This window comes from Hippoglossus hippoglossus, chromosome 13, assembly GCF_009819705.1.
Source record: "Hippoglossus hippoglossus isolate fHipHip1 chromosome 13, fHipHip1.pri, whole genome shotgun sequence".
Classification (NCBI taxonomy): domain Eukaryota; kingdom Metazoa; phylum Chordata; class Actinopteri; order Pleuronectiformes; family Pleuronectidae; genus Hippoglossus; species Hippoglossus hippoglossus.
Window position 1 is genome coordinate 22,235,592 of NC_047163.1, and position 27,150 is coordinate 22,262,741.

Consider the following 27,150-nt stretch of genomic DNA (forward strand, 5'->3'; position numbering starts at 1 on the left):
ATTATTAATAAGCTACCACAGAGTTTATTTAATGTATTTGATCTGAAACGTTGATAATGATAGGAATAAGTTTTTAATTAATTATTTGTATTGATTGCATTTGATTTTATTCTAAAAAAAAACATCACCTGATCCTGACCAAATCTTTGAGAGTCAATTAATATGAATTCATTATTCTGGTTAAAAACAACTTTTAGGGTGTATTAATATAAATAAATCTACAGAGAGTGTTTACTTATTTGAGCGTATGGGGGAGTATTTGGGAGGTGGCCATGTGCGTGTACAGTGCATGAGTGTATTCGAAAGAGAGGGAGGGAGGGAGGGAGCGAGAGAGAGAGAGAGCATGGCTCCAGACGGAGCAGCAGAGATGTGTTCAGGGACGGTTTATATAGCGGTGGGTGTGAGCACCTCTCACTTTATTCCCACTGTGGCGCTGTGCGCAGCTCAAGTTCAAGGCTGCTGATCGTCAGCGCGACACTTCAGGGAGAGCTGCACCGCTTCCAACACATGAAACCATGACTCCGTTAAACGCCTGAACCTCCAGCACCGACACTCACACACGCGGGTCAACGTGCACCTAAGACAGACAGACAGGCATCACCGAGCGACACAGACGCGCTGTGCAGGGAAGGTACCGGCGCGGCGCTCAGGGGCCGATCATGCACTGTCAAGCCGAGCTGAGGCTCTCCTCCCCCGGGCAGCTGAAGGCGGCCAGGCGGCGCTACAAGACGTTCATGATAGACGAAATCCTCTCCAAGGAGACTTGTGATTATTTTGAGAAGCTCTCTCTCTACTCGGTGTGTCCTTCTCTCATTGTCCGGCCCAAGCCTCTCCACTCATGTTCGGGTAAGACAACTCTTCTTTTTTATTATAAATATTTATATTTAAAAAAAAAAGGTAAATGATAAGTGTTTATTTATTGGCTCAACTTTTGGCACTTTTATGTATTATCTCAGTTATATTATTGATTTTAGTTCTAGACTTTTGCGCTGCAGTGTATTTTGGGTTATAGTGTAATGGCACATTTTGAGAGCTGAGATAAAGTTGTCCTTTTTACTTTTTTAAAATCATAATTCCTTGTGCATACAACTGTGCAAATAAACATATTGATTCTTATATCTATTACAATGCATCCTACTACAATGTGTCCTTTCTTAAATTCATCCCCTGTTTGCATCATTATTTAATTTTCTTTTCATGGAGAACATTTAAAAGAAATTAATAACAATGAATGTAGCTTCCTCCTGAAGCTGCTCACTCTGAAGTTTATAAATCACAGCAGCTCAAGTGTTGACAATCGAAGTGTCAGTGAATGTCAGTGATGCTTGAGGGCAAGATGATAAATACCTGCACTGATAAGTTCAGTGTAGTTACAGTTAAAAAAAAAGAAAGGATCAGCGAGATAGTAAGTAAAGCTAAAGTCAAATCTCACTCCGACATGCCCCTGGTTGCTGTGCTGCAGCCTTTAGTCTATTTGATACCATTTGCTGTGATTAATGTGGCTGTTGCTGAATCAAAGGCCTTTTTTTTCCCTAATGAGTTTAGCTGCTGCTGGACATTTGCAGACGGAACGATTGTATCTTGTTAATGTATGTGACCCGGAGTATGTGACCCAGAGTTGTGAGCAGGAAACGGGGATTTCACGGTGCGCGGCCAGTAGCAGCACCCTGTAAAAACACTGATAAAAGATAAACTATACTTCACATTTATGTAGCTTGATTAATACTGGAGACACTGAAGGAAGGAAACAAACCAAAAATCACTTAAATTAATCACATTTGCTTTAAAACTAATCAAAACTTTAATACTTTGTGTAGTGCTTTCTTTTATATCCATTTCACCAAGAGGGTTGTAATTATGTATGTCTAGATGGATGGATAGATAGATAGATAGATAGATAGATGGATGACATATAATAGATAGATAGAGATAGATAGAGAGATAGAGAGATAGAGATAGATGATAGATGATAGATGATATATGATAGATAGATAGAGAGAGAGAGAGAGAGAGAGAGAGAGAGAGAGAGAGAGAGAGAGATAGATAGACAGATAGACAGATAGATAGATAGATAGAAAGACGGATAGATAGAGAGATAGATAGATAGATAGAAAGACGGATAGATAGAAAGACGGAGAGATAGAGAGATAGATAGATAGATAGAAAGACGGATAGATAGATAGATAGATAGAAAGACGGATAGATAGAGAGATAGATAGATAGAAAGACGGATAGATAGATAGATAGATAGATAGAAAGACGGATAGATAGAGAGATAGATGACCAAAATAGCTAAACAAAGCTCAGTTGGCACAGCACATGTTACCTTGTCAAAACCAAACCTCTTGATTGATTCTTAATTGTAATTCCAGATAAATCCGAACAACTCAAAGGCTACTGCTCGCTCTAGTAACCATTAGGATAATTGCCCCAAAGTCTGAAATAATAGCCACTGCAATTTGATGATGACAGCGGCGGGTGAATAAAAATAGGTCTGAGCGATTCCCTCATCCCTCCAATATGGACAGGCGTACATGCTAGAGGGCACTGTGGCAGGGCCTTGGCACCCCTCTGTTTGGATGGATAGAGTGACCTGCGGTGCATATCAGAACACTGTGCCCACCACTTATTTGTAGCCGCGGGGGTGTGAGACACCGTATATTCCCCAACATCAATGGCTTTTGAGTGCTGGATATAGAAGCTGGCAGGCTTACGGGGGCCAGGGCCGAAAGGGAGGCGTCCGGCCCCTGAGCTGCTGCTGTGGCTCCCTCAACAATGAAAAGTTGACTTCTTCATCCGGAAAAAAAGGAAGGTGGTGCTATAGCCTCCTGCTGCCAGTGGAGGCCGCTGAAAGACAGTGATGGCAATAATGTTTTGTGAGATGGAGTTGATGACAATCCGCTTGTTGCTCTTTGTGTTGTTTATCAGTGATGCGCCACTCAGCTTAATGTTCCATCTGCATTTTCCTACGTCTGACTCTTTTCTCATCTCTCCAATGGCCGCCCAGTCTATTTTTATATATGAGTGGCGGAACACCGAGCTTAATTTAGCACATTCACAGTGGCTAATTGTCGTGGAGTTAATTCCCTGTCAGTTAGAGCCGGATCAGAGACGATGAACTGCCGCTGAACAGCGAGTGACGTAATGGCAGGTTATAATATTTCATTTGGAGTCCTGTCTCTCAGCGGGACCCAGGGCAGGGCTTTTAGTGGTGTTTTCTGGAGGAGGCAAAGAGATTAGGATCAACTGAGGTATAATCTCACCTGACAGCATGATGAAAAATAAATACACGAAAAAAAAGGAGGAGTGTGTGCAGCCTGAGGGCCAGCGCTCAGTGGCTCAGTATCCCGGCTGAGGGCTTATACAAATCGAAGTGAGCAAAAAGAAGGGTTTTCATCGCATCTTAAACCCTAATCTGCTGCAGACAATAAAGCCTCCCATTAAGCACAAAGCCGTCTTGAAAGGGTTGATTACACCCACGTCAACACACACAGGAGAGTACACACATACACAAAGGCAAAACCTGTGCACGGCTTCCACCCACAGTAAAAGATAATGCTTGACAACCTGTCATCTACTCGTCACTTCCTAGCTGCCATCAGATTTCTTTCTCTATTGCGACAAAGGATCAGCAATAAATCAGTTCTGAAAGCAGTTTACGCTACAGGCATGATTTCAGGTGCCATAGGAAGACCTGTGCGGATTCGGTTTCACATTAAACAGTTAAGGCTTGTGCTCAACACAAGAAGTCCTTTTAAAGACGTTTGCCAGTGTGCGCCTGAGAAACTATTGAGAATTAAAGTCAGCAAGATTTGATTGATTGGTTGAAAATCACGATCAAATCGGTCTAATCTGTCATGTCCCGAAGGTGAATGCTTCTAATTAAAGCGAATCAGTCAGGACAGATATAGAAGCTGCATGGCCTGTTGCCCTTCCCACTCTCACAGCGTTTTATTTGCACACTCAAAAGGGCAAGGCAGAAAAAAAGAAAAAAAACCTGTTTAACTGAGAAACTCTCGAGCTGTCACCACCGGTTTATACCCAAAACATGGGAAAAGTTCACAAGCACATGTCGTAGCTTAGCCGTGAATCATCCGCTTCAGCTTCCCATTGAGAAAGAAAGAGGCAGAGAAGAAGGGATAAGAAACAGACGAGTGCAGGGAAAAGTGGGCCTTCGAAAAGCTGCTGCATGCATCTGTCATGCAGGTGTAAAAATAAAAATGCTCCCTGACAGCCATTTCAAATAATAAAAATGTGGTCTGCTAAATGAGGATTACGCCGTAATGACTATGTGAACAATTGTTGGCCAATTGTTGGTATGAAAAAGGAAAGCTTAACAAAGGGCTCTTCTTAGATCTATTCTTAGCAGGTATGTCTTCTGTAATGGTTTCCAAGAAGCACTTGTGCTAGTCCTCACATTCCCACTGTGATTATCAAGAGTATCAGTGTGCCTTTCGCATGGGCCCCGGCTGCAGCTACACTCAAAACAGTTTATTTGTAGATTATTGACAGGACTCTGGCACTTGTCAACATGTCAGAGAGAGAGACGTTCTCGCCGTCAGTGGAAAGTCACCAGGAGGGCTGACATTTCTCTCTCTCGCTTTGCTCGCTCTCTCTTTCACTCTTTCTTTATTCCTCCTCTCTTGCACTTCCTCCGAGGGATTGTCCGGAGACAACTTCAAGCTCGCTGTTGACAAGACACTTCCTGACGGTCCCGAAGACAAACGCAGACGTTATTTCTCATTCGGGGCTGACGTGACTGACACTTTCACTTGCCTTTTGTGGCTGCGATTTCACAAATCTCTCTCTTTTTTTAAAAACCTTTTATTTATTCCACAGATAATACGACAGAATACATATGGAGGTATAACCATATCGGCATCATCTCAATACTTCCTCCTGTGGAGCGTGCCCCCTGACTTATCTCTGAGTAGTCCACTAAACCAAATAGGTGTACTTACAATTCTGATACAGGGAACCATAAATAAAAGGAAATGAAAGACGCTTGTATAAATAAGATTAAAAACAAAAAGAGGTGCTTAGAGCTCTGTCATAGCTTAAGATATTAAATCTGTCTGGTTTCAGCTGTAGTCTCACTGTAATTTCCACCATAATAAAGAGCTCTTTTTATTATGTGTCTCCATTGCATTATGTTGAGGGGAGATTAAAGCCATTTCATTAAGATCAGAATTTTCAGTAAGCAACTCATATCTCTGGCCGTCTGGCTTTCAAAGAATATACCTGGTATGCAAAGTTTTGGATCCATACATTAAAATTGATACCCAAAACTTTTTTGATCTCTTACTGAACATGTTTCCAGAATTCCAAGATTTCTCCCAGAATATCAAATCTTCCACCATTCCACAGTTGATCCAACATAATTCAGAAAATGACTGTATTTTGATGTGATATATGGGGTATTAGAATACCTCCTCTTCACCCAGTGCCCCTCCACGTGGGGCTGCTTGGCAGTTTGTTTCATGTTTTGAACGTTTCCTCTCACTCTTGGTCTCTTATCGTAATACATGAATCACATCTCCATCGACGTTCATGTGAAATCCCTCATATAAAGGAGAACATGCATTAAACCCACTGATCAACTGATGTCAGACAATCTAACATTAATACAGATAAGTGCTGGGAGAAAAACTCAAAGCAATATAAGCCGGGAGAGAGAGTGAGGAGGCGTTCTTGTTCAGACCTGTTGCAACAGCAGGATTCTAAATGCTGGAGGGTTACCGATGACCTCAGTGCCTTACTATGATGTCATGATGAGCCCAAGGCAGTGTCTGGTGTCTGCATGTGTGCAGAGAGCAACTGTGCATGCAGCGCTTAGACTCCTCATGCGCTTGACTTACATCTGATCGTGGCGTTTATTTCTGCACAATTCATATGTACTGTAGGTTTTACTGACATTTTTCAGTTTGCTTTATTCCACAAAAATCCTTATTTTCTGGGAGAAAAAAAGAAACAAAACAACAGAAAACTAGCAAAAAAATATAAGTTGTGGTCTGACCTAATGACTGCTGTGGGGAATAGGTTTCCATGTGTGTCCAAGTGTTTATGTTGTCTGTTACGGTGGATGAGGAGTTTGGGGGAAAGATCTACCGCACAGGAACACACATGCAGTGTGTGTGTGTGTGTTTGTGTGCGTGTGTGTGTGAGTGTGTGTGTCTGACAACCTCCTATTTTCTCTGCTCCATTGTCCACCTTTTTTATCTCACTCTATATAGTCTTCCTCCACTACCATAATCCCCCCACTGTGTGTCCTCTTATCAGACCGTGCATTACAGTGTGAGCTGTGCTGGGCCGGCTGCTTGTAAATTCTGCTTCTTTTTTTTTTTTACGGATTGGTTTTTTATATTTGACGCTGTGAGGATTTTTCTGGCAGATATTATGTTCACTTTGGTTGACCCACCACATCCTGTCGGCCAACCTCCTGGTCTCCTTCCCTCCCGCCTCGGCTCCAGACAAGTGTTACTTTTTATTGATTCTGGCGTCTTGCTGCTTCTGTCTGCCCTGATAAAGAGAAAAGATGTGTGCGTGTGCGTCTGTGTGTGTTTGTATATGACTGTGCACATTCATAGGAGGGGGAGATTGTTAAGAGAGAGAGGGGTAAAAAAAACTTTATTAGTTCACCAGCATTTGATTTAGTTTTTGGGGTTTTATTGCAGCTCAGTCTGTGTCTGAATTTGTGTGTGTGTGTGATGCTGTCAGGCTCGGTGTGTGCTTGTGGTTTTGTGTTGGGAAGCCAGTTATCATTTAACAACCTCTGAAAAATAATCATTCATTTGAAGGGTTCAGGGGAAGCGGTGTAAAACACAGCCTGCGTCATCGAGGTCACGGCCCTCTACATGGAGGAGGTCAAAAGCATAACGCTCTCCACAGCAAACAGTGCGATTAAAAATGTAGCTGTCTCAGCAATTACAACCGGTCGATAACTGTACAACCGAGGTGACAGAGGAGCCCACTAAAAACTTACTGTGAATCAGAAGGATAACATAATCTTTCTCCTCTGTGTTTTATCCACTCCTTAATGCATTTCTTTCTGTTTCTGTCTGTATCTGACGCACCGTCTCTGCTCCCCCAGGCTCCTCATCGCTTCGGGCCTACCCGCTCCTCTCGGTGATCACACGGCAGCCTCCCAACATGCCCCCGCACCTCCCCCAGCCACAGTCTCCAGGCGGGGTCCCCTCGCACCTGTCCCTGCTCTCCCCGCAGCATCCGCGGGGGTCCGAGCCGTCGCCCAGCCAGACGCCCCTCAGCATCAGCAGCGAGTCGGAGACGGAGCGCAGCACACCCCGCCTGAAGAAGCCACGCCGCAGCCGCACCATCTTCACCGAGCTCCAGCTGATGGGCCTGGAGAAGAAGTTCCAGAAGCAGAAGTACCTCTCCACGCCAGACAGGTCAGTGTAGTTCAAATGCTCACATCTGATTGGATAGAGGATAGATACAGAAAGACATAGTTTGAACCTCTTTAGAATCTCGGGACATTCTCCGGAGGGGCTGCACGTGAGATTGCAAATGTCCAGAGAGTCTCTGAGTTTCTCTGGAGTTTCTCCAGCCACAGCCCTCTAGTAAAAACTCTGGAGAATGTACCAGTGAGCTCATATGAGAAAACAGCAGGAGAAGCTCCAGAGGTGTCACTGTAAGCAAGTGGGTGTGTTGGTAATGTTTCTTACACACTACAGACGCAAAACTGGGAAAAAACAAAAGAATACAAATATCTCAGAATGAAAAAGTGGAGCCATACACATAGACGAGCGTAGAGAGCTTTTGGTGAAAAGGGCCATGTCGGTGTCCACAAACAAAAACATGTGACATCTGCAGCAGAATTACAATGTTACATCTTGCCTCTGTCTGCTGCTCCACCCCCCCCTCACCTGAACACCTGCTGTGTTGCACTTGTGTGAAAGGTGTGAAAACGATTTAGGTAGATTGGATTAGACACACACACACACACACACACACACACACACACACACACACACACACGCACGCACACTGAGAACTGAAAGAACACTCTGCATAAGTAATAAATAATAATAATAATAATAATATAATAATAATAAATCATGACAGCGCTGACCTCATAGCTAACTTAAATAATTGTGTGATCAAGTCACAGTGAAGAAAACAAACCACTGATGTGTTACAGGTAACCAACATCACAGTTATTAAATTTCTACATGAAAGCTACCAGAGTCATATAGGTGTCACTCAACTGTGACATTTTGATAACCTGCATACCTGGCAGTGAGAGCAGTTTGAAAGTACAGTGCAATCATGCGCACACATTCTCAAAGCCACAAGTGCAATTATGGCGCAGTGGTTGAACTAACATCATATTCTTTCTTTTTTTATTTATCCCATGGGGGGAACGTCTCATGTAATGTGAATTTGTCTAAGCCAGAACATTACCTCAGCATTCTAGTTGAGACAAGAGTAACGTTTTAACCCAGCGAAGAAAAAGGCCCCAACAAAGAAACACTGCCTTATTCAAGAAAACGGGGACGGTAGCCAACACAAGCAAACACAAATGTATTACATTGATTTACTGCCAATCATCTCACATGTGCAGGTGCACATGAAGCACGTTCAGCTCTATACGATAAGATGAAGTAAGCTGCATGTTAATATCTGTCGGTCTCGGTCTTAACTTTCATTCTCTGGGTCATTTTTGGGACCCGACATGAGGTTGGCCCATATTTTCCAGTTTTATTGAACGTCTCACTTTTATATTTGGCCCGCAGGCCACTTTTCCATTTTAACCCAGAATAGTATTGGACCATAAATGTTGTAAAAAGCTTCCCCTCACATACGCACTAAGAATTTAAAACTGCTTGTGAACCCACGTTACTCAAATGTGTTATTTCATACTGTGGAAAGCAAAAAAAAAAGTGTGCAACCCTTTTGGAAGAACCTGGTTTCTCTGGGATAAATGGTCATACAATCTGATGTGTTCTTGATCCAAGCCAAGAGTACAGGTAAACACAAGGCTTTTAAGATAATAGCACACAAACAGTCATTATCCTTTGTGTCTTTATTGAGCACACCCAGTAAACAATCACATACAGTCCTGCTAGTAAAATGTAAGTGATGAAGTAACTGGTCAGACCTCTTTCTGCTGCAGCAGCTTCCTGCAGCTCCTGTAGCTGCAGTGCACAATGTTCAGGAATGAATGACAGAACTTTACTTGGTGCTTCAGCTCAGCCATTATTTACTCATTCTGCGATGTGGAGGCTCACTGTGCTGCTGCATCGCACAGCTTCATCGGAGCTCACGCCAACCTCCCATGCCCCCCCACATCCCTTCCTTTCGGTCAGACATATTCTTTTTGCACATGAGACTCCTCTCCATTTAAGTTGTTTTGTTGATGTGCTCTTTTAGGTTTTTATCCCCTGGTTAAAGTCTTTTGGGTCGTTTTTTCCTCACCCTAGTCGAGTGGTAAAGAGGGAGGATTTTGCACGTTGTACAGATTGTTAAGCTCTAAAGGAAACTCTGATTTGTGAATATGGGCTATACAAATACAATTACATTGATTTGAGAAAGTGTAGGAGCAAAGCAGGCCTAAGTTATCAGGCTCCCTCCTCTGTGCTTCACCTTTGTGATGATCTTTCCATCGTGGTATGCAGAACACCTTTTACACCAGGTAGAGCTTCACATTTGTTTCCAAACAAATGAAAGTCTATGTAATCAGTCCACAAAACTTTTAACTTATAAAAATGTCATTAGCAACTTCCAGTGTCAAGCTGCTCTACTGCAAACTGTAGGAATTGCACAAATGTTTTCTTGGAGAACAGCATGTGTCCTTATAGTGTCCTACAATGGACGACTTGCTCCATGCAACCATGCATGATGATTTGTGAATGGTGAATTTAGGGCTGGGCAACCAAACATTAACCTTTATTTATTTATTGTAAATTAAATTGTCATCAATAGTAATATAACAAAGGCCCAAACTATATCGATATAATTCTTATGCATTGTTAAAACACAGTGAGGAGGTTTAACACATAATTGATAGCTCAGATTTGTAAAATGTTTTGCAGTTTGTCAAGTGTTTCTCTGCTATCAAAGAAGAATTTAAAACCACAACCTTCACTCAGGAGCAAAAATAACTTATCATCTATATTTTTATCTTGATAAAACTTTTGCCGTATCATCCAGCTCAGGTGGAGTCCTGAACAGAGATGTTAACCAGCTCCTTTGATTCCCACCTGTTACCCTGGGAGGTCTTTTTTGTTATTTTATTTGTTACCTCATATGCTCTTTTAACTTTGTAACCCTTTCCAGCTTTATGCAAATGAGATCTCTTTCTTTACTATGCATGGTTCACATTGGCAGCAAACAGCAAACTTAAAATGTTTCTACAAATCAAAGTAGCTCTAAGCCACACCTCCAATCTGGTTCCAGACTGACAGAGGTTCACATGCTTTTTCCAACAACACAACCGGAGCAACCCAGCGATTAGTTTGGTATTAGTGCAAAGACTTTTTCAGCTTTAGATTGGATGGAGATGTAACCACATTGTATGTGAAATTACTACATATATGCAGACAAACGGCAAATAGTTCACTTACTTTTCATGTCAATGTACATACAGTATATAGACATGGAGTATGAATCAGTAGTGATTAAAAACTTCATGTACAATATGTTCACACATGATGACTGCACTCACACCCTCTTTGCAGCATATCTGCTCACCACATCTAATCTGAAAAGACATTTGCATATTTGGAATAAATGAAAATTATTTGTCCTGCTATTTATGTCACCTCCGCGGGGAAAACTCCCACGATGCATTATTAAATATATCACATCTTGGCAAGCCTGGACTCGTTGGAAAGGCGCCATGACTCATCTTACAGCAGAAGCCCCGAGGCAGAGCACAACTCTCTGATCAAAACCAACCACCGTACGGGTGGCTGTGCCAAAATACTGTGTCCTGTCAAAATATCTGATTCTGACACTGTGTTCAAAATTAATTAAATACCCTGCTTTTGGAAAAACATCAACGGAGAAAATCCCCCCTATTTAAACCCCACATCAAAAGGTGTGACGTGCTCCACTTTGGTTTGTTGTGATCCAAAGATAACTTCACTTTTTTTTTTATCTTCTTTTTCTTGGCCTGGGAACTCTGCGGTCTGGAATCAAGACTGTGCATGGGGGAGCAGCAGGAACCACAACCAGAATTATCCCTGAAAAAAGATTTACAATTAATTATAGCGTAGAGGAATAATGATTTTACGGAGTTTCCAATTATAATAATCAGTGCCTTAATCCTCCTCCTCATCCTCCTCATCATCATCATCATTATTATTATTATTAAAGCGTAGTTAGAGCCAAGACTCCCCCATTAAAAAGGTCTGAGACTGGAACAAAATGGCGGTCTTGCCTAGAGGGAGAAACTCAAAATACGTTTTCTCCAAGTGTGTGATTTCCCTCCATTGAGTACAGACATAAGTGGGATGTTTTTTCCTTCTGCAATTACTTTTTCTCACCTTCAGTCGCTGCCCTGCTTAAGACCAGGCTATGTCACACACACTGGCAGCTCTTTATGTAAGGTATAGGGTTGTGTAGATGATCCCATGAATCTCAGGGATTTGTCGTCGCTCTGCTTTTTAGATTCCGTTCACTGCTTTTCCCTGTCTCCTCTTCCACTTTCACCATCAAATGAACCTCGGTTCCTTGCACTCTGTGGTCGGTGGGTAAGAGAAACCCTTCATCTGACTCTTAAAGACTTTGAGACGAGCAGGGAAGAGGAAATCCCATTTGAAAAACACCTCGAAAGCCGCTCCTCTCCTTAACAAATGCCTTTCTTACTTTATCTGTCCCCTTCCTGAGCTATCACATTTCGCACCAACCAATAGCCCTATTAGTCATGGATCAACACATGTGGTGGAAACATTTAGAATCATCTAGCTACAAGTGCTGTGATTGGGTTACTGACCTCGGATGTTTCAAACACTGTTTCCTTTAGCTGCAGGTGTACAGTGTCAAACTCGAGCTATTAGCAAAATCGGCTTCACTGCGAGAAACAAAGACAGAATTAAGGCTGTTGGAAAAGTCTTGTAATGCATGCTGAGGTTGAGTTTGCAATGCTGGGGACTAGAAATGAAATTATAACGATTACATTGACCCAAATGATCATTTATCAGTAGTATTGTCAAAATGGGCTGAAGACGAAACTGAAACTGAAGTAATTTTTTAAATTTTGAATGAGATATTTCTAATCAATAAAAATAAATCTGATTTGCAGCATTAACATTGAAGATGGAAGGATTTCCCTACTAAAGACGCTTAAAAAAAAAAAAAAGAAGAAAACTTGGTTTAAATGAATACCACCTTAGAATAAGTAAATCAAATGTACTAGTTGTTGCAGTGTAGCAGTCGTTAGCTGTGGCCAGAGCACAAGCAGCTCTAATGCTAATGTTACTGTACCAACCAATGAGCGTTTGGTGACCTCAAACTGTGTTTTGTATATAATGAGTACATTTACGATATACATGGCGTCTTTGGTAGACTGGCATGAAACCTGCAGTTTTTTTGAAAAAGTGATGCAAATGGATTTTATAAACATGCGAATAATATAGTAGTTTGCAGTAGGTGTGTGAAATGTCTTATGTCTAATGTGCAGCTTGTTTTTCTTTCTGGTTCTGCAGGTTAGACCTGGCCCAGTCACTTGGTCTCACACAGCTCCAGGTGAAAACATGGTACCAAAACAGGCGTATGAAGTGGAAGAAAATGGTAAGTGTGAGCACCACAGTGAAGCCTGGCATGTTTCCTCTTCTAATTCCTATCCAGACCTTGTTACTTCTCGCACAGAAATGCGGCCCTTTGAGGAGCGTGTGAATGCACAGATACTACATCTGTAAATGACATGAAATCAATGCATAAATGTAGTTTTACATCAAGTTGGATGCTAAATGTGATCTTCCTAAACCCTGAAAGGCAGTTGCTCTGTACATGATCCATATGACAGATCTTGGCCAAACGTGAACGTCCTTCACAAAGGACCGAACATTCTAAATATAGGAAAATTGGGGAACCAAAAGTCTTTTAAATCACTCATATGTGCCACTGAAGGATACATCTTTGCATTTCTTTCTTAATTTATTTTTGTCATTAACGGAACAGAGCTTTTTCTTTTTTCCCAGGAGTCTTTAATTTGACATGCTAACCAACTGCTCAATGTAATGTTGGTGAGAGAAGCAAATGTAATGCCGCAGCATAGCAGGAAGAGAGGGTGTGTAAAGACAAACCGCAGTGTGAGGTGTGACCTATGATGACGGCAGTGTGAGCAAACACTTTTGCAGAAGGGTCAACAATTCAGAGATCAAAAGAAAAGTGTGAAATCGTTAAAGATGAATGAGTGCACGGGGGGGGGGCGGCCAGCAGCAATATGTCTTCTCTTAATTACTATAATAGCAAGCATCGCCTTTGACTGCTGCTGCCATTTGTTACCAGGAGCAGTCGCCTAACGTCGTCTACGTGTTATTCTAGGTGCTCAAAGGAGGTCACGAGGCCCCGACTAAGCCCAAGGGAAGACCCAAGAAGAACTCCATTCCCACCACGGAGGAGATAGAGGCTGAGGAGCGAAGGATGAAGATGGAGGAGGAGGAGGAGCAGAAGATGAGCCGGGAGGCTGACAAGGTGGCGTTGGCTGGCAGAGCGGAGGCGTCTCAGCTGGAACCTCAAGATCTCAGTTCAGACACTCACAGTGCGGCCAGAGCGCTGGAGGAATCTGAGCGAGAGGTGCCGCTCCTCAAGCCATCAGAGACTCACGCAGACAGCTAAGCGACAACAACGCAACCAAAGACTAAGCCAACCTGAAAACAAATAGTGCCTCAGGATCACTGTCAAAATAATAAGAAAATAAGAAAGAAAAACACAGCCTGTGTGGTGTTCAGAGCCATTTGCTTTAGGGATTTGACTGGAGACATATCAGTGTCCAATCTTTACCTAATGTCACCTTTAAAACATTTTTTGTGTACTGGAAAATGAACCATACAAAGAGCTAACCTGCATAGACACTGACTGCACTGGTATAACTTTGGCCCCGGGTCCACGGTAAGAGGAGTGTAAATGTGTCAAATCCAAATAGGTCAGTCAAGCCTTAACACACAGTGACATGCATCACAGCATCGAGTCATTGTGATGACAAGATCTCACACACAGACACACACACACACACACACACACACACACACACACACACACACACACACACACACACACACACACACACACACACCTGATCCACAAAGCTGCCTCACACAGTGCATGTGCCAAAATACCAAACTTTTGCCTTGTGTCTCTCTGTATTTATGTATTATACAGTACATCTCTCTACACTGCCAAAAACCTAGGATATTAAAATGGCTACAGTGCCTTGACGGTCTCAGAGGAAAGCTTTTAAACTGTTGATGAATATGACAAATGCAAGTATATTTTCTAGAGTGATTTTTGATTATTACACGTGCAGTTTTTTTTTTTTGAAGATTGTAAAGTTTAGAAACTGTGCGTAGGTACAGATTTAAGGCACAACCGTGTTCATGATTTCCTTGCATTCTGTTTCCAACTGAAAAATGTCTGCCAAGCCATACACACCCTGTATCATACTGTAGAAATGTGTATAAAGTATAAGATATATGATACTGCCAGATATATATGTAAAACAGTATTTTTAACTGCTGTTTTAAATTGGATTAAAATAGTTTGTATGTATGATGTTACAGCCGTTCCTTATCTTCTTTTTCCTGGTTTCTGCCGTATTAAGTAGGCTAGGCTGCCACAGAATCTCAGAGGGAGTAAATCAAAAGCTTTTTTTTTACTTCTTTTTTTGCTCGCAGCCTTTGCGCGACTACCTGAATCAGCACGTTAGAGCTGCATCGACGTAATGCTGTCTTCAGCGTTATGTTGTTAACTGACTCATCCGTGTACTCCTTGCAAAGATTTGTCATTTTAAAAGAGTTCTCACTCTTTTTGGATTTATAAAGATTTATTTTTATTTGTTATTGTTCCATATGAAAAGTCCAGTATTTTTCTGATGTAAATACATTGCGTGTTTGGTGAGCTTGTTTGCTGTTTTTTTTTTTTTTTTAGGTTTGTGTAAAATCATTTTTACCATATACCATATAAAAGTATGTGTTTATGTATTTAAATGCACTTAATAAAATAGCCATCATTTAAGTTGTGTTTGGTATCATTAAGGTGGAATGGTGTGAAATCCTCTTTCTAATTTGAATGTCTATCCTCAAACTTCACATAGCTAATGCATCACACTCATGCTGCTTCAACCAGATTTTCTACACACTGTTTTTTAGCCCATTTGTTTTTTTATGTTTCCATAATTAAAACCGCTCCAACGACAATTTGAAGTCACCTACAGAATCCCATTAAATGACTCCACAAATTATCCTCCAATGCACTGTCATGTCGAGTGTGTTAATCAAACAGTTACAGTAGCTCTGGCAGGTTGGAGTTTCGGGCGGATCCATTACCGAGGACAGCTCTTGAAGATGTATTAGACATAGGCAAAGTTCAGCATAAATCACATTGGGGAGAACAAAGCATTTAAGCATTCCATGTTGTGACGTTTATCATCTTTATCTATACGGCAAACAAGATGTGACTGTGGCGCACCTCAGGGCTTCTGTCCGTGACCATGACGGAGTGAGGAGCAAACTGAAGTGTATTTTTAGTGCCTGATACTGGACATGGATGATTTCTAAAGCAAACAGCAGAGGTTAGCAGTGAGTGATGAACACTGTGCTTTGACACCAAGTGCAAACACCCGCAGCATGCTCCATCTGTGTGTGTGTGTGTGTGTGTGTCTGCATTCAACAGCAGAAGATGCATCATCTCTTGGAAGCGTGGTACAGTTTACATTTTTCAAGCTCAAAGAATAAACTGAATGGTTTCATTGTTGGAAAAACTTTGAGCTGTTTTTTAATTTAAAAATAATGGTTCCATTTATACAATAAAGCATTCCCTTGTCTTTTCTTTGACACATTTAAAAAGTATTTTTCAAAATCTGCTGCTCAGCAACTGCAACACAACTTGTGTTGAATTTATACTATCAACTTTTGTCAGGAATGTGCTAAACTTGGATATTCAAGAAATGGTGATGCCCGTCTCTTCAGGGTTACACCGAGCTGCTGCACCTCAAATCCACCACCTGGTTAGAGCCTCTGGAGCACGTACAGTGTATATCTGCATTAATTGCTGGGAATGAGTGCCAACGTTTTCCTATTCCACATCCTTGTGAAAACAGAGGCTCTGGCTGGCAGGCGCAGAGGCAGGTCTGTGAGGCAGAGCTGCAAGTCTCCACAGGCCGGTGAGCCCCTCCTGGCTGATTGTTGTGTGGCGAGATAAGGAAGACTTCCAGAAACAGCCCTGCGGTGAGACACTGGCGGCCTAATTGGAGAACCTGTTATTTTCTCACAGGTCCAAGTTCAGCGGTAGGTCACAGGAGTGGAGTGGTGTCAGCCTTGGCCAGCCCCCCCCCAGCCCCCCCCCCCCCCCCCCCCCCCCCCCCCCCCCCCCCCCCTCCATCCCACCCACCCACCGAGACATCCATCGCGCACCTTCACCTGTCAGCTTAGCGTATGCTCAGGTAATTAGCAGAGGGGCTGATCTGGGGGGGGGGGGTACAGCTCGTGTTTCGCCTTTATTTGTGTTATGACAGAGGAAGTTATCTCTAAATGGTGAACGCAGGAGCAACAGCAGGGGCTTAACTGAGTCAATAAAGGTGGATGCTTTTTTACGACACGCACAATGCTCCCCACTGTCTTCCACCACAGAGGAGAGGCAGTGGCTTGAGGATCGCCTCCTCCCTGTCAGATGGGTGGATCACTGTGGCTCTTCCTGTTGAGCAAGATGTGGGATAAATAAAGTTTTACTTCGTGGAATATCAAAATACAAACTAAGCTGTCACTCAGTAGAGGGCATACCAACGCAACCCAAAAGTCCCCTTATGTAACCATTATAAACTACAAAACATATTGCATTTTTTATCAACAAGATTATTTTCAGAAAAATCTGCAAAAATGTTGAAAAATTGTTAATCTTGCAATGTTAAAGAAAGCGAAAAAAGTTTCCTGAATCCGCCCCCTGTTCCAGATCTGTACCAAATTCTTTTTGGGGGTTTTCCTTCTGTCATGCCCTGCCGCTCCACGAAAGTTAATGTAAATCGGTTGCATAGATTTTGTGTAATCCTGCGGACTAACAAACAAAAAAAGGCAGACGAAAAAATGACCTCCTCGGTGGACGTGAGGAAACAGACATTAGTCTTCACATTAATATTCACCCGTTACCAACACTTACATGTGGCTCCAATCATAAATTGCAAATATTGAATCTGGAGAAATCATCACCCCCCCGAAAAAAAGAAACTTTTGAAGAATGCAAATAGTAATTCAACAGAAACTAGAGGGGGCGCTCTGAAAGTGCAAACCTCCCACCACCTCCCGCCATTTTGCGTTATCTCGCCCACTGAAAATGATAAATGGTCTGTATTAATATAATATAATATATAACTATTTTCTAGTCTTGATGACTTCACTCAAGCCCACAACATGCTCTTTACAGTACAGTTTTTGCCATTCACCCATTGACACACACATTCATACAGTGCATCTAGCAGCACTTTATCTATCACACATCATTCATGGAACATCCGTCAGGGGCATTTTCTTTTTGGCATAAAGAACAATAAGAGCTGTGCCATGTCTCCTCTGAGAAGGACATCGTCACTCTTTCTTCAGCTGTGGTTAGAAAACATCTTAGGAATAACAGGAAGGTATAAAATGTTGATTTTATGTGTAAAATAAATATCAGAATAAGTCGTAGAAGTAAAAAAATTGCCCAAAATGCCCCTCATTATCTGAATGAATTCACCCTTAAAAAACGTCATGTTTCAAAGTTATTTACCAGGAATGTGTGTTTGCACTTTTTTATTCAGCAGCACTTCAGGGTGACACTGCATCTGGGCCAGATTCACACCACAAACATCATGCACCGCCTGTTGCCCACTAGAGGTCACTACCACAGATATGAGGAATCCCATTCCATTGATTTTCATATATTACAGGTATGCGTGAAAAAAAAACACAAAACTCCAACACCCAGCTTTGAATAAACAATTTATTTCAGTCAGTGCAAGAAGACTTTTGATCATGATTGAATGCTTTTTTTTCTCCCTTACAGGAATAATGAAAAGAAGCATTCATGCTTTGCCAGAATTCGCTTCCGTCATTTACACAATCGTCCCTTAACACAGATGCTTCAGCGTTGAGAGCTCACTCCTCTCTCAATGCGTCCCCCCTGTCGATGTACTAAGGGATCTTTCAGCCTAATGTATTTAGTGCGTTAATTACAGTGCTGCCCGCCTCCCTGTCTTCTCTCGATAGCTCACTCTCTGGTCAACATGTCTGGGAGACGCCGACACTGCCTCCCACCTCCAGGCTCTCAAGCTCGTAAATCAACTCGTGAGCATGTGTGTATTCTGTATATGTGTGTGTGCATGCGTGTTTTTGCTGCAGGGATATCGGAGGGCTTGTTATGGAAGTCATGATCACCGGCTTGGGGTTGTATATCCGCCTGCTGAGGAGATGGGCGGTAATAGACCTGTCAGTTGTGTTTTTACCCAGGAGCTACCGTGTGCTGCTTTGTCCAAATCACTGCAGACTCTCCCAGAGCTACACAGACCTCCATGGAGCGCTCGGGCTCGCTTGGAAAGGCAGGATGTATTAAACCTTTCTAGAACACAGCATTCAGCATGTAAACCCACTTGCATGATTGTTAAATCTGGTGGGAGCGCACAGAACAACCCCACAGGGCATGAGATACGTTTTACATGAGCTGAAACCCTGATTTGATAGTGAAAACAAATGCAAAGGTTTAGATTTGTATTTACTAAATTGCCCACATGTTAATTAGATCTTGCATAGACTTATTATTTCAACTTCTTCACAAATAAAAATATATCCAGAGGGGAACTCTTAAAAATAAAAAATCTTTGCAAGGGAAGTGATTTTGAAGTAGATAGGAGTCAGTGACTTTTTCACACTAAATATATTAAATGTATTAATCCAGATGATTGCAATCAAGAATTTTGCGGGAATTCTCTTTCAGTTTCTCCTTCAAATAAGTGCTTTTGACAACTGTTCTCACTCGGTGTTGTGCAGCGACTCAAATCCTGTGCACACATTTTTAAGTTCTAACACTTTTCTGCAGCCGCACATTAGAAACTATTTTATTTAAAACCAAAAACTGAAAGTAAAATAAGAATCCAAAAATCAGACAAAAGCAATGTGGGTGGTTGGTGCCATCGGAGTTTCTCACTGGGACCATAACTCATTGTGCGGCACAGCTGAGTCTATGGGAGTCATCCATACAAAATCCAGCAAAGCCTCCTGCTCTGCTCCTTTTTTTTTCTAGTGTCCTAGTCTGGCCTTTGAAAGATGTGCTCACATTTACCATTTTAGACAGGCAATTTTATGGTGCCGCTCCTGGCTTTGCTTTACAGTAACAAATCAAACCTTTCAGGAGGGAAAGAATGGCTTACAGGGGGGGAACGTGTACAGCTGGCAGCAAATCGATTGCTGACAAGATACGACCACGAGAGGAGAAGCCTCTCAGACGTCACCGGTGCATGAGGCAGAAAGTTGCAAGTTGTAACAGCCCTGTCTATTATGCGCCACTAACCCTCTAGCTTTAATGTTTTTAAATTTTAGTTTTCTTTTACTCTTAATCTAAAACACTGCAGCGTCACATGATAAATATTCCTCACCGTTCTGAATTTCTTCTAATCACAAACATCATGTCTCTTCTTTCTCGGTTTCTCCATTTCCTTACCTCTTTTTCACACTGCCTCCCCCGTCTCCCTCTCTCTCTCCTCTAGGCTTTCACACAGGGTTTTCCCTAATGGTAAAGAGCAGCTCCATAATGCACTTAATTTGGGCGACATGAAAAACCGAGCTCAACAGGCTTGTAATCCACATTTAACACCGCGACTGGAGTTTATAAGGGAAGCCGCTCTGCAGAAGCCAAGGAAACGTCAAAAGGGGAGTCGGGGGAAAGAAGTGCAACAGTGCCGGCTGTGTAATGGGGGATCAAGCGAGTGGCAGAATGACTGAGCAATTACGTATTTGTTGAAAGTCCGTTGCATAGGTCTGCCAGCAAGTGAAATAAAATCAACTGGACCACAGAAATATGCGTGTGTGTGCTCATCCGTGTGTGTTTGTGTGCTTATAGTGTCTGGGTTCTGTATTGTTTCTGTCAAATGAGGTTTTTCCCAGAGAGCAAAGAAAACTTCCTCCTTGTCAAAATATCTATAAATAAGACTTTTTTGGGTTTTGGTGCTTTCCTGTGCTGACAGAATCCACTTTCCTTTTCTCTATATGGGTGGACACCCTCTTTCCACAGTCAAACGTGTGTGTGTGTGTGTGTGTGTGTGTGTGTGTGTGTGTGTGTGTGTGTGTGCATGTGTGTGTGTGTGCGCGTGTGTGTGTGTGTATGGTGAAAGGACTAAATGTCACTTAAATTGTGCAGCGCGGGCCAGCGGGCAGGTAATGAGCTCAGGTGGAAAAAGAGGGAGAGAGGATGGGTATTTGTGATTGGCAAGCTGCGAGGAGCTTCTATTTTCTCAACATGTTTAGCTTCTCCTCTGTCAACTGCTCTGACAGCAGCGCATGTCAGTGAACCGGTGAAGGGCCTCTGTGCTCCTCTGCCTCGGCTGATGTCAGGGAGCAGCCAGGGGTCAGCCGTCAGCCCTGGAGGTGGAGCCAGCAGAGCAGCGGGGGGGGGGGGGGGGACGCTGGTATAAACTGGCAGGGCTTTGCTATCCTATAACGCCATATGTGTTTTTTTTTTATTGATGAATGAAATAAGCACAAAGTTGTCTTAGATTTATCGTAACATCATTTCACCGCTGTCGATGGAATCAGATGTGCAGAAACAGCTGTGCTTATACGGCCGAGGAGCATGCAAGCTGCTACATGTGAGGCAGATGTGTGTGTGTGTGTGTGTGTGTGTGTGTGTGTGTGTGTGTGTGTGACTCATCTGTGGGTTATTCGAGGGAAAATATACCACAAATTACTCAAGATTGTCATAAATAACAAATGAGAATCACAGCTCCTATAGACAGAGGTTGGCATGATTCGCTTTTGTGGGCCATGTCAGGGAAATTACTCACTTAATCATAATAGGTTCCATAATAAGAGTAATTCCAAACTGTGTGCAGTCAATGACAAGAGGCAAGTGAAAGGGGAGAGGAAGGAAATAACAATCATAAAGTTGTCATAATGATGTTAGCGTACAATTTGTTTTACAAGGTGTAGTCTCAAATATAATTAAAAAATCTGTTGCTTTAAAGGTTGTAACACATCAAATATTAATGACTGTTGTTTGCAAATCGTCCTTCAGTAATATGAGAGCAGGCATTCGCTCCCGATCCTCGCGCTGCTCGCCCACAAAAAAAACCCCGTCTTTTTATGTGACAGACTCAAAGTGAGTCAGTTCCTCTCGACTTGCTATCACAGGGCATCAGAAAGCACAGCTCCATGAAGAGCGGGAAGGTTCGCGCTGCCAAAGGTTCATCCCCCTCCACCTGTTGTGGCACTGGTTGCTATAAACATCTGAGTAATTTGAATTGAGTATGCAATACTGTAATGTTTCCTTCAAGATGTTATCTGCCTGCTTCTGGCACCGCGCCATTCGCTCGGGGTGTAAGCGCAGGCCGGGACACATACACAATTAGTCACTCGCGCACACACTCGCGCACACACACAGAAGCACACACCCACACACACACACACACACGCGCACACACACACACACACACATACACACACACACACACACACACACACACACACACACACACACACACATATATGCATTCAAGAGATTGAAAAATATAAGAGAAGTTGGAGAAAAGAGGAAAAAAAAGAAGAGGGGTAAAGGGGAAAATGAAGAGGGGTGGGGGTGTGTGTGGCGAGGTGAAATCTCCGTCCTCGGCCCTGACAAGGTGAGCTCTCGTTTGCCCCGAGGACTGCACAAACAACATTGCTGGCAGGTGAAGCATAAGAAAGAAGGCTCAGAGCCATCACTTAATATAGATAATTTCATAAGCACTTAAAGGTGATGAAACACGAGGGCACGGCAGGTGTAAGAGAGATATGCTGTGTTTTATGTCCTAGAATGTGCGTTTGTGTGTGTGTGTGTGTGTGTGTGTGTGTGTCAATTGACAAAAAGACAGACACTTTATCACAGTGTCAACCTGTGCCAAAAGGAAAGGCAAGTGAAAGAAAAACATTCTTTGACAATGCATAACATCCTCAGACAATGCTGCTCTTATTATAAGTTTTTTGCGAACGCTGGCCGCATCTCTGCGCTTTCACCCTTCTGTCCGCCGCGGTTCTGCTCGCACACGTTTTGTTTACAGATTGACTCAGCTGCGGAGCTTGTGATTAGATCCTCGGGTTCAGCATTCACTCATTTCCCCTCCGCTGCTTGCTTAATTCTTTTTGTTCATTATTTTTTTTTTTTTCTGTCAGTCAACTTAATCCATCACTGAAGACTGGGCCTATCCCAGCATGCACTGGGCAGAAGGAGAGGAAACACCCCAGCCATGTAAGCCGTATGCCACAGGTTCAAGACTCTTCACATCGGCAGTTTAGAGTCCGTCCTCAGATGAGCTCACGATCCCTGAAGGAGCCCGAGTACATTTCATTAAGTTTATTACTCATCTGTCCACATGATCCAGACTGTGCGCTGCTAATGAACCATTATGAAATGCTTTAATAACTGGCATTAAATGAAATGCTGATTGGCAGATAGATGGACCTGCTCATGTCACACACTGTGAGATCAAACATGTTGTTCCGACATGGACGTGTTCGGTGGTTGTGAAATAATAATTCCCTTTGTGTTTTGCCGCCTTTTTGTTGGATGATGGACTATATGTTACCACTGTTACTATAGTTGTTGGCCATCTTTTACCATACTTAATGCTCAAAGCTTCACAGTGCAATACAAGACCATTGTTCTTTTTTCTACACTCTTACTATTTTACTTTAGACAATCAAGGGAACCAATTGCTTTATAAAAAAAAAAAAGCCTTTTAGTCTTAAATTATGTTTACTTTGTATCTACTTGGTAATTTCACTAATAACTTAGTTGCATTTACTTAATTTTGTCAAATTGTTCCAGCCAAATTTAATCAGTTTAACCAACCAACACTGGATGGTTCCTGTACTGCTCCTGCTCATGTCCAATTCACTAAAGTGAAGTTGGTTTAATAACTGTCTGAGGAAAACAAGCACATTACTCACATTACATGAGTTGAATCAACTGGATGGAGAGAAATAAATAACACTAAAGTAATGTAAGTAAGCATCAGTATTACATTGTTATTTCTATTTGGATCATCAACTGCTGAAGAATTTTGACATGTGACATGCAGCTATAGCCGGTCTTTTAGCATCATGCTAAAAGACCGGCTATAGCTGCATGTACTTAAGACCCTTTTTTATAGGGTTCTTGTTTTATATTATGTTCCGAGGTCTATCCCGAGAAGCAGAGGAGACAGAGCCTTTGCTGGGAGGGCCTCCATACTTTGGAACAATCTGCCAGAAGAGATTAGACTCGGAGGATCGGTCACCTGTTTTATCTCACATCTTCCTGAAAAAGCTTTTATCATGTGATGTCTATTGCTTTTATTATCTTTATTATTATTTTATTCCAATTGTTTGTGAGTTTCATTTTGTTTGTTGTAAAGCACTTTGTTACTTGTGTTGAAAAGTGCTATACAGGTTATTATTATTAATTTGAAATTTTAAAACAGGCAGAAAATGTAAGAGTCCATTGTGGTTAGTGACAGGAGTTTTTAAATCATGTTATAATTTTTTTAAGAAAAAGTTATCATTCATTCCGATGTGGTGGAAAAGGATCATGGATAATGCAATATGATCTTAGATATATATAATAATATACAACTAATAATTCTTTATAATAAAAAACTGGGAAAAAATAATAAATTACATAGAGATGTATATTGTTATACTTCCCTGTGGTACGGTTATAATTAATGCAAAACATTGAACATTCAGAGGTCAAAAATCAAAGCAAGTCATTTAAAGAAGATCAAAGCATTATCATTAACCCCCCACGTCTGTTTAAATGCATAATGGCAATCACTATAAATGCAGTCTCAAAATGCATTAGGCAATGATGATGTTTTTCTTTCCTGTGGTGTGGGTGGTAATGATTCCATTTCCATGATAAATAGGGACTAGGTTCTTCCTGATTAGCGACGTAACTGGAAAAAAGAAAAAAAGAGAAGAAGAAGAAATGATGAAAATGGCCTTACTATTAGGTTTGGGGATGATGAAGCGAGGGAACAGCCAGGCCTGTTGATCACCAAATGAAAGAACAAGAGAGAGGGAGGAAAAAAAATGTCACTGCGCTATTTTTCTTCCACCAAAGGAACACGGTAACAGAGCCTCGGGGGGGATTTTCCTTGCAGTCGAGGGGCTTATTTGAATTGGATCTGCTGTTGATTGAAATGAATCGGCCCAATATCACAAGTCTTTATAACTCGATCCCGGGGACAGATGGACGAGTCATCTGAGAGGACACTTTCTCTAATCCTCAGTCCTCTCATGTGCTGTGGCATTCTGAGACGTCGCACAGGGAAGAAAGAGGATGGCAGAGAGCGATGACCCTCAGGGCCCTCAGACATATGCACACACACACACACACACACACACACACACACACACACACATGAACTCACACTCTGTTTCATCCATGAGGCATCTGCGACTCTGGGCTCTGAGGCAATCTGATTTCATGGTGGACAGAAGAATCAGATCAAAAACAACAGAAAGGTGTGGAGGAGCGTGTTTTCTTAGTTTTACTTGTCATCCAGCAGTCAGAGTGGCAGGGTGCTGGGGTCAAAGGTCGGCTTGTCAGGCGTACTTTTCCAAAGATGGCTTTGACCCGTCCTCACCTTTGGCAGGGTCAAATTTCACGGAGTCTCAGGGAAAAAGCTTTTTCTACTTTTGCCGAATATGGCCTGTTGGTCTGTGGTTCAGTTATGTTGCCAATTTCTGCTGTTAAAAACAAATATACTAAAAACATAAGTGGCAGACAGAGGACTCCAGAGCACGACACGCTGACTGGTTGAGTAAAAAGTCTGTACTGATTTCTCAGTGAGCAAAATACAGCACAATAACTATAAATATATAGGATAAGTCCCAAAACACATAAAACACAGGGAACAAAGAGCTGGGACGTGAGAATCAAAGTACTACAACAAACTGGCAAACAGAAGAGAGGGAGAACAAAGGCTAAAAACACTTCGGTGTAGGTGGAGGAAACAGGGCAGGAAGTGAAGTTCTCTGAAAAGACACAAGAGGTGACAATACAAAATAAAACAGGAAATGATGCAATATAAGAGAAAACAAGACAACAAAACCTTAGCATGAGTCCGGGATGTTACAAGTCCAGCAATTTTTTACTTGTTTCTGATATCATGAATTAGTGTCTTAAATATTTTGTTAAATTACACTTTTGAATGTTCCTCATGTAGTTAGTTTACAGACAGTTGCTTTTTCCATTTTTTGCAACTCTAAAAAAAAAAAACGACTTTAAAAAACGAAATTACCCAAATTGCCATATGTTGACAACATATGTCAATATTTATAGGTGATTCTTAATAATATGTGTATCCTTTGCAGCTGAAAACCTCACTTTGTCTTAAATTAACAATACATACGGCAGTTAGGTCAAAACTTTACATATCTTTATTTCTCCTGTATAAATATTTCTATACAGCCTATAGGTAAAACTTGACACTGAGACAAAAACAACAATGCTTACTGTTAGTTTGGGTAAATAAGCCAACAGTAACATAGATAAAAATGGTAAGATATATAAAATGTGATTGTTTTAAAATGTCTTTGCAGATTTAACCGTTGAGCGAACATTGAGCTTTCACACAAGGTGCTTTTCTTTAAGTTGTCTCAGTCTAAAAGTCAGAAATATTACTTACATATTAATGCTTCTGTTTTAATGCCGCTGTGCGTTCAAATGAATTTCACATGTAATGCTGTCAGCAGCAGTGCATCATTTCAGCTGGTATTCAGGGCGAGTCAGTGGAAGGAAAGAAACAATGGGTACTGTTGTTCAGGGACGGCCTTGGATACAAACGAGTGGTTGCTATCTTTATCAACACTGGCTCAAAACACATCTGCTAGATTTCTGTTAGCTTGAGTGGCCATGCACAAAGAACGCCAGTGTTCCGCCTTGACTGACAACATCTGCGAGACATAAATGATTTACTCAGCCTTTAATACCAGGGCAGGGCATCGTGCACGTCCAACATTAGGCTGCATGACTGAGAACAGAGAGGTTGTACCTACAGCCACAAAGCCTGTAGAGGTTTATCTCCAATATACCTTCATGCAGTCAGCAGACACATGTGCACTGGTGACCCCACTGTCTACAACAGACCTTCAGTTACATGCACCAAATACACACACACCACACACACGTGGGAGCTGATGCATTACTGTGGGGTTTGTAGCTCTGTGGAGCGTGTGCACACTTCAATTGTGGACTGTTGTGAATGTGCAGGGTTACCCGCGGCCAGCGGCCAAGACACACAATGAATAACACCTGATACTTCTCTGTTTTCCATGAACTGTCATCTCTGACACTCGACTCTTTCCGCACATTGAGACAAAATATGTCCACACTAACTCTCTGTCCCGAACTAGATACAAAGTAGAATCAAGGAGTTCTTTGCTGCTCCGGACGTTGTTTTGCTTTTACTGCGCTGCAAACGGGATTTGATTTTTAGCCAAAATGTATGTCCTTATCTGTCTTACGCTGAAAAGTCTGATGACTCAGAGATGAAATAAAAGTACTATGTTGGGTTTCTTAAGTGTTTTTCCCACCCATGCAATCAGCGAAGATCTGGAGGCGATTACACTGCCCATTTATAAAAGTCACATTAAGGCCTGAGTTATTGAGAACAAAGGTCCTGCAGACTCTTCTGCGCAGTGCATGCATAAAATATTGTTTTCTTAATTGGATTAAAACCTCAAAGTGAGTTTGGAGACCTCCCACGTC

The 27,150-nt window shown here is 42.0% G+C and overlaps 1 protein-coding gene across 1 annotated transcript; it reads left to right on the top strand.

Moving 5' to 3' along the window:
• The first annotated feature begins 415 nt into the window (after nt 1-415).
• On the top strand, nt 416-14,228 carry barx2 (BARX homeobox 2). The gene is made up of 4 exons (XM_034605519.1): nt 416-846; nt 7,091-7,406; nt 12,669-12,753; nt 13,510-14,228. Exons 1-4 carry the CDS (start codon nt 660-662, stop codon nt 13,801-13,803), a joined length of 882 nt encoding a protein of 293 aa, XP_034461410.1. The 5' UTR covers nt 416-659; the 3' UTR covers nt 13,804-14,228.
• The last annotated feature ends 12,922 nt before the right edge of the window (nt 14,229-27,150 follow it).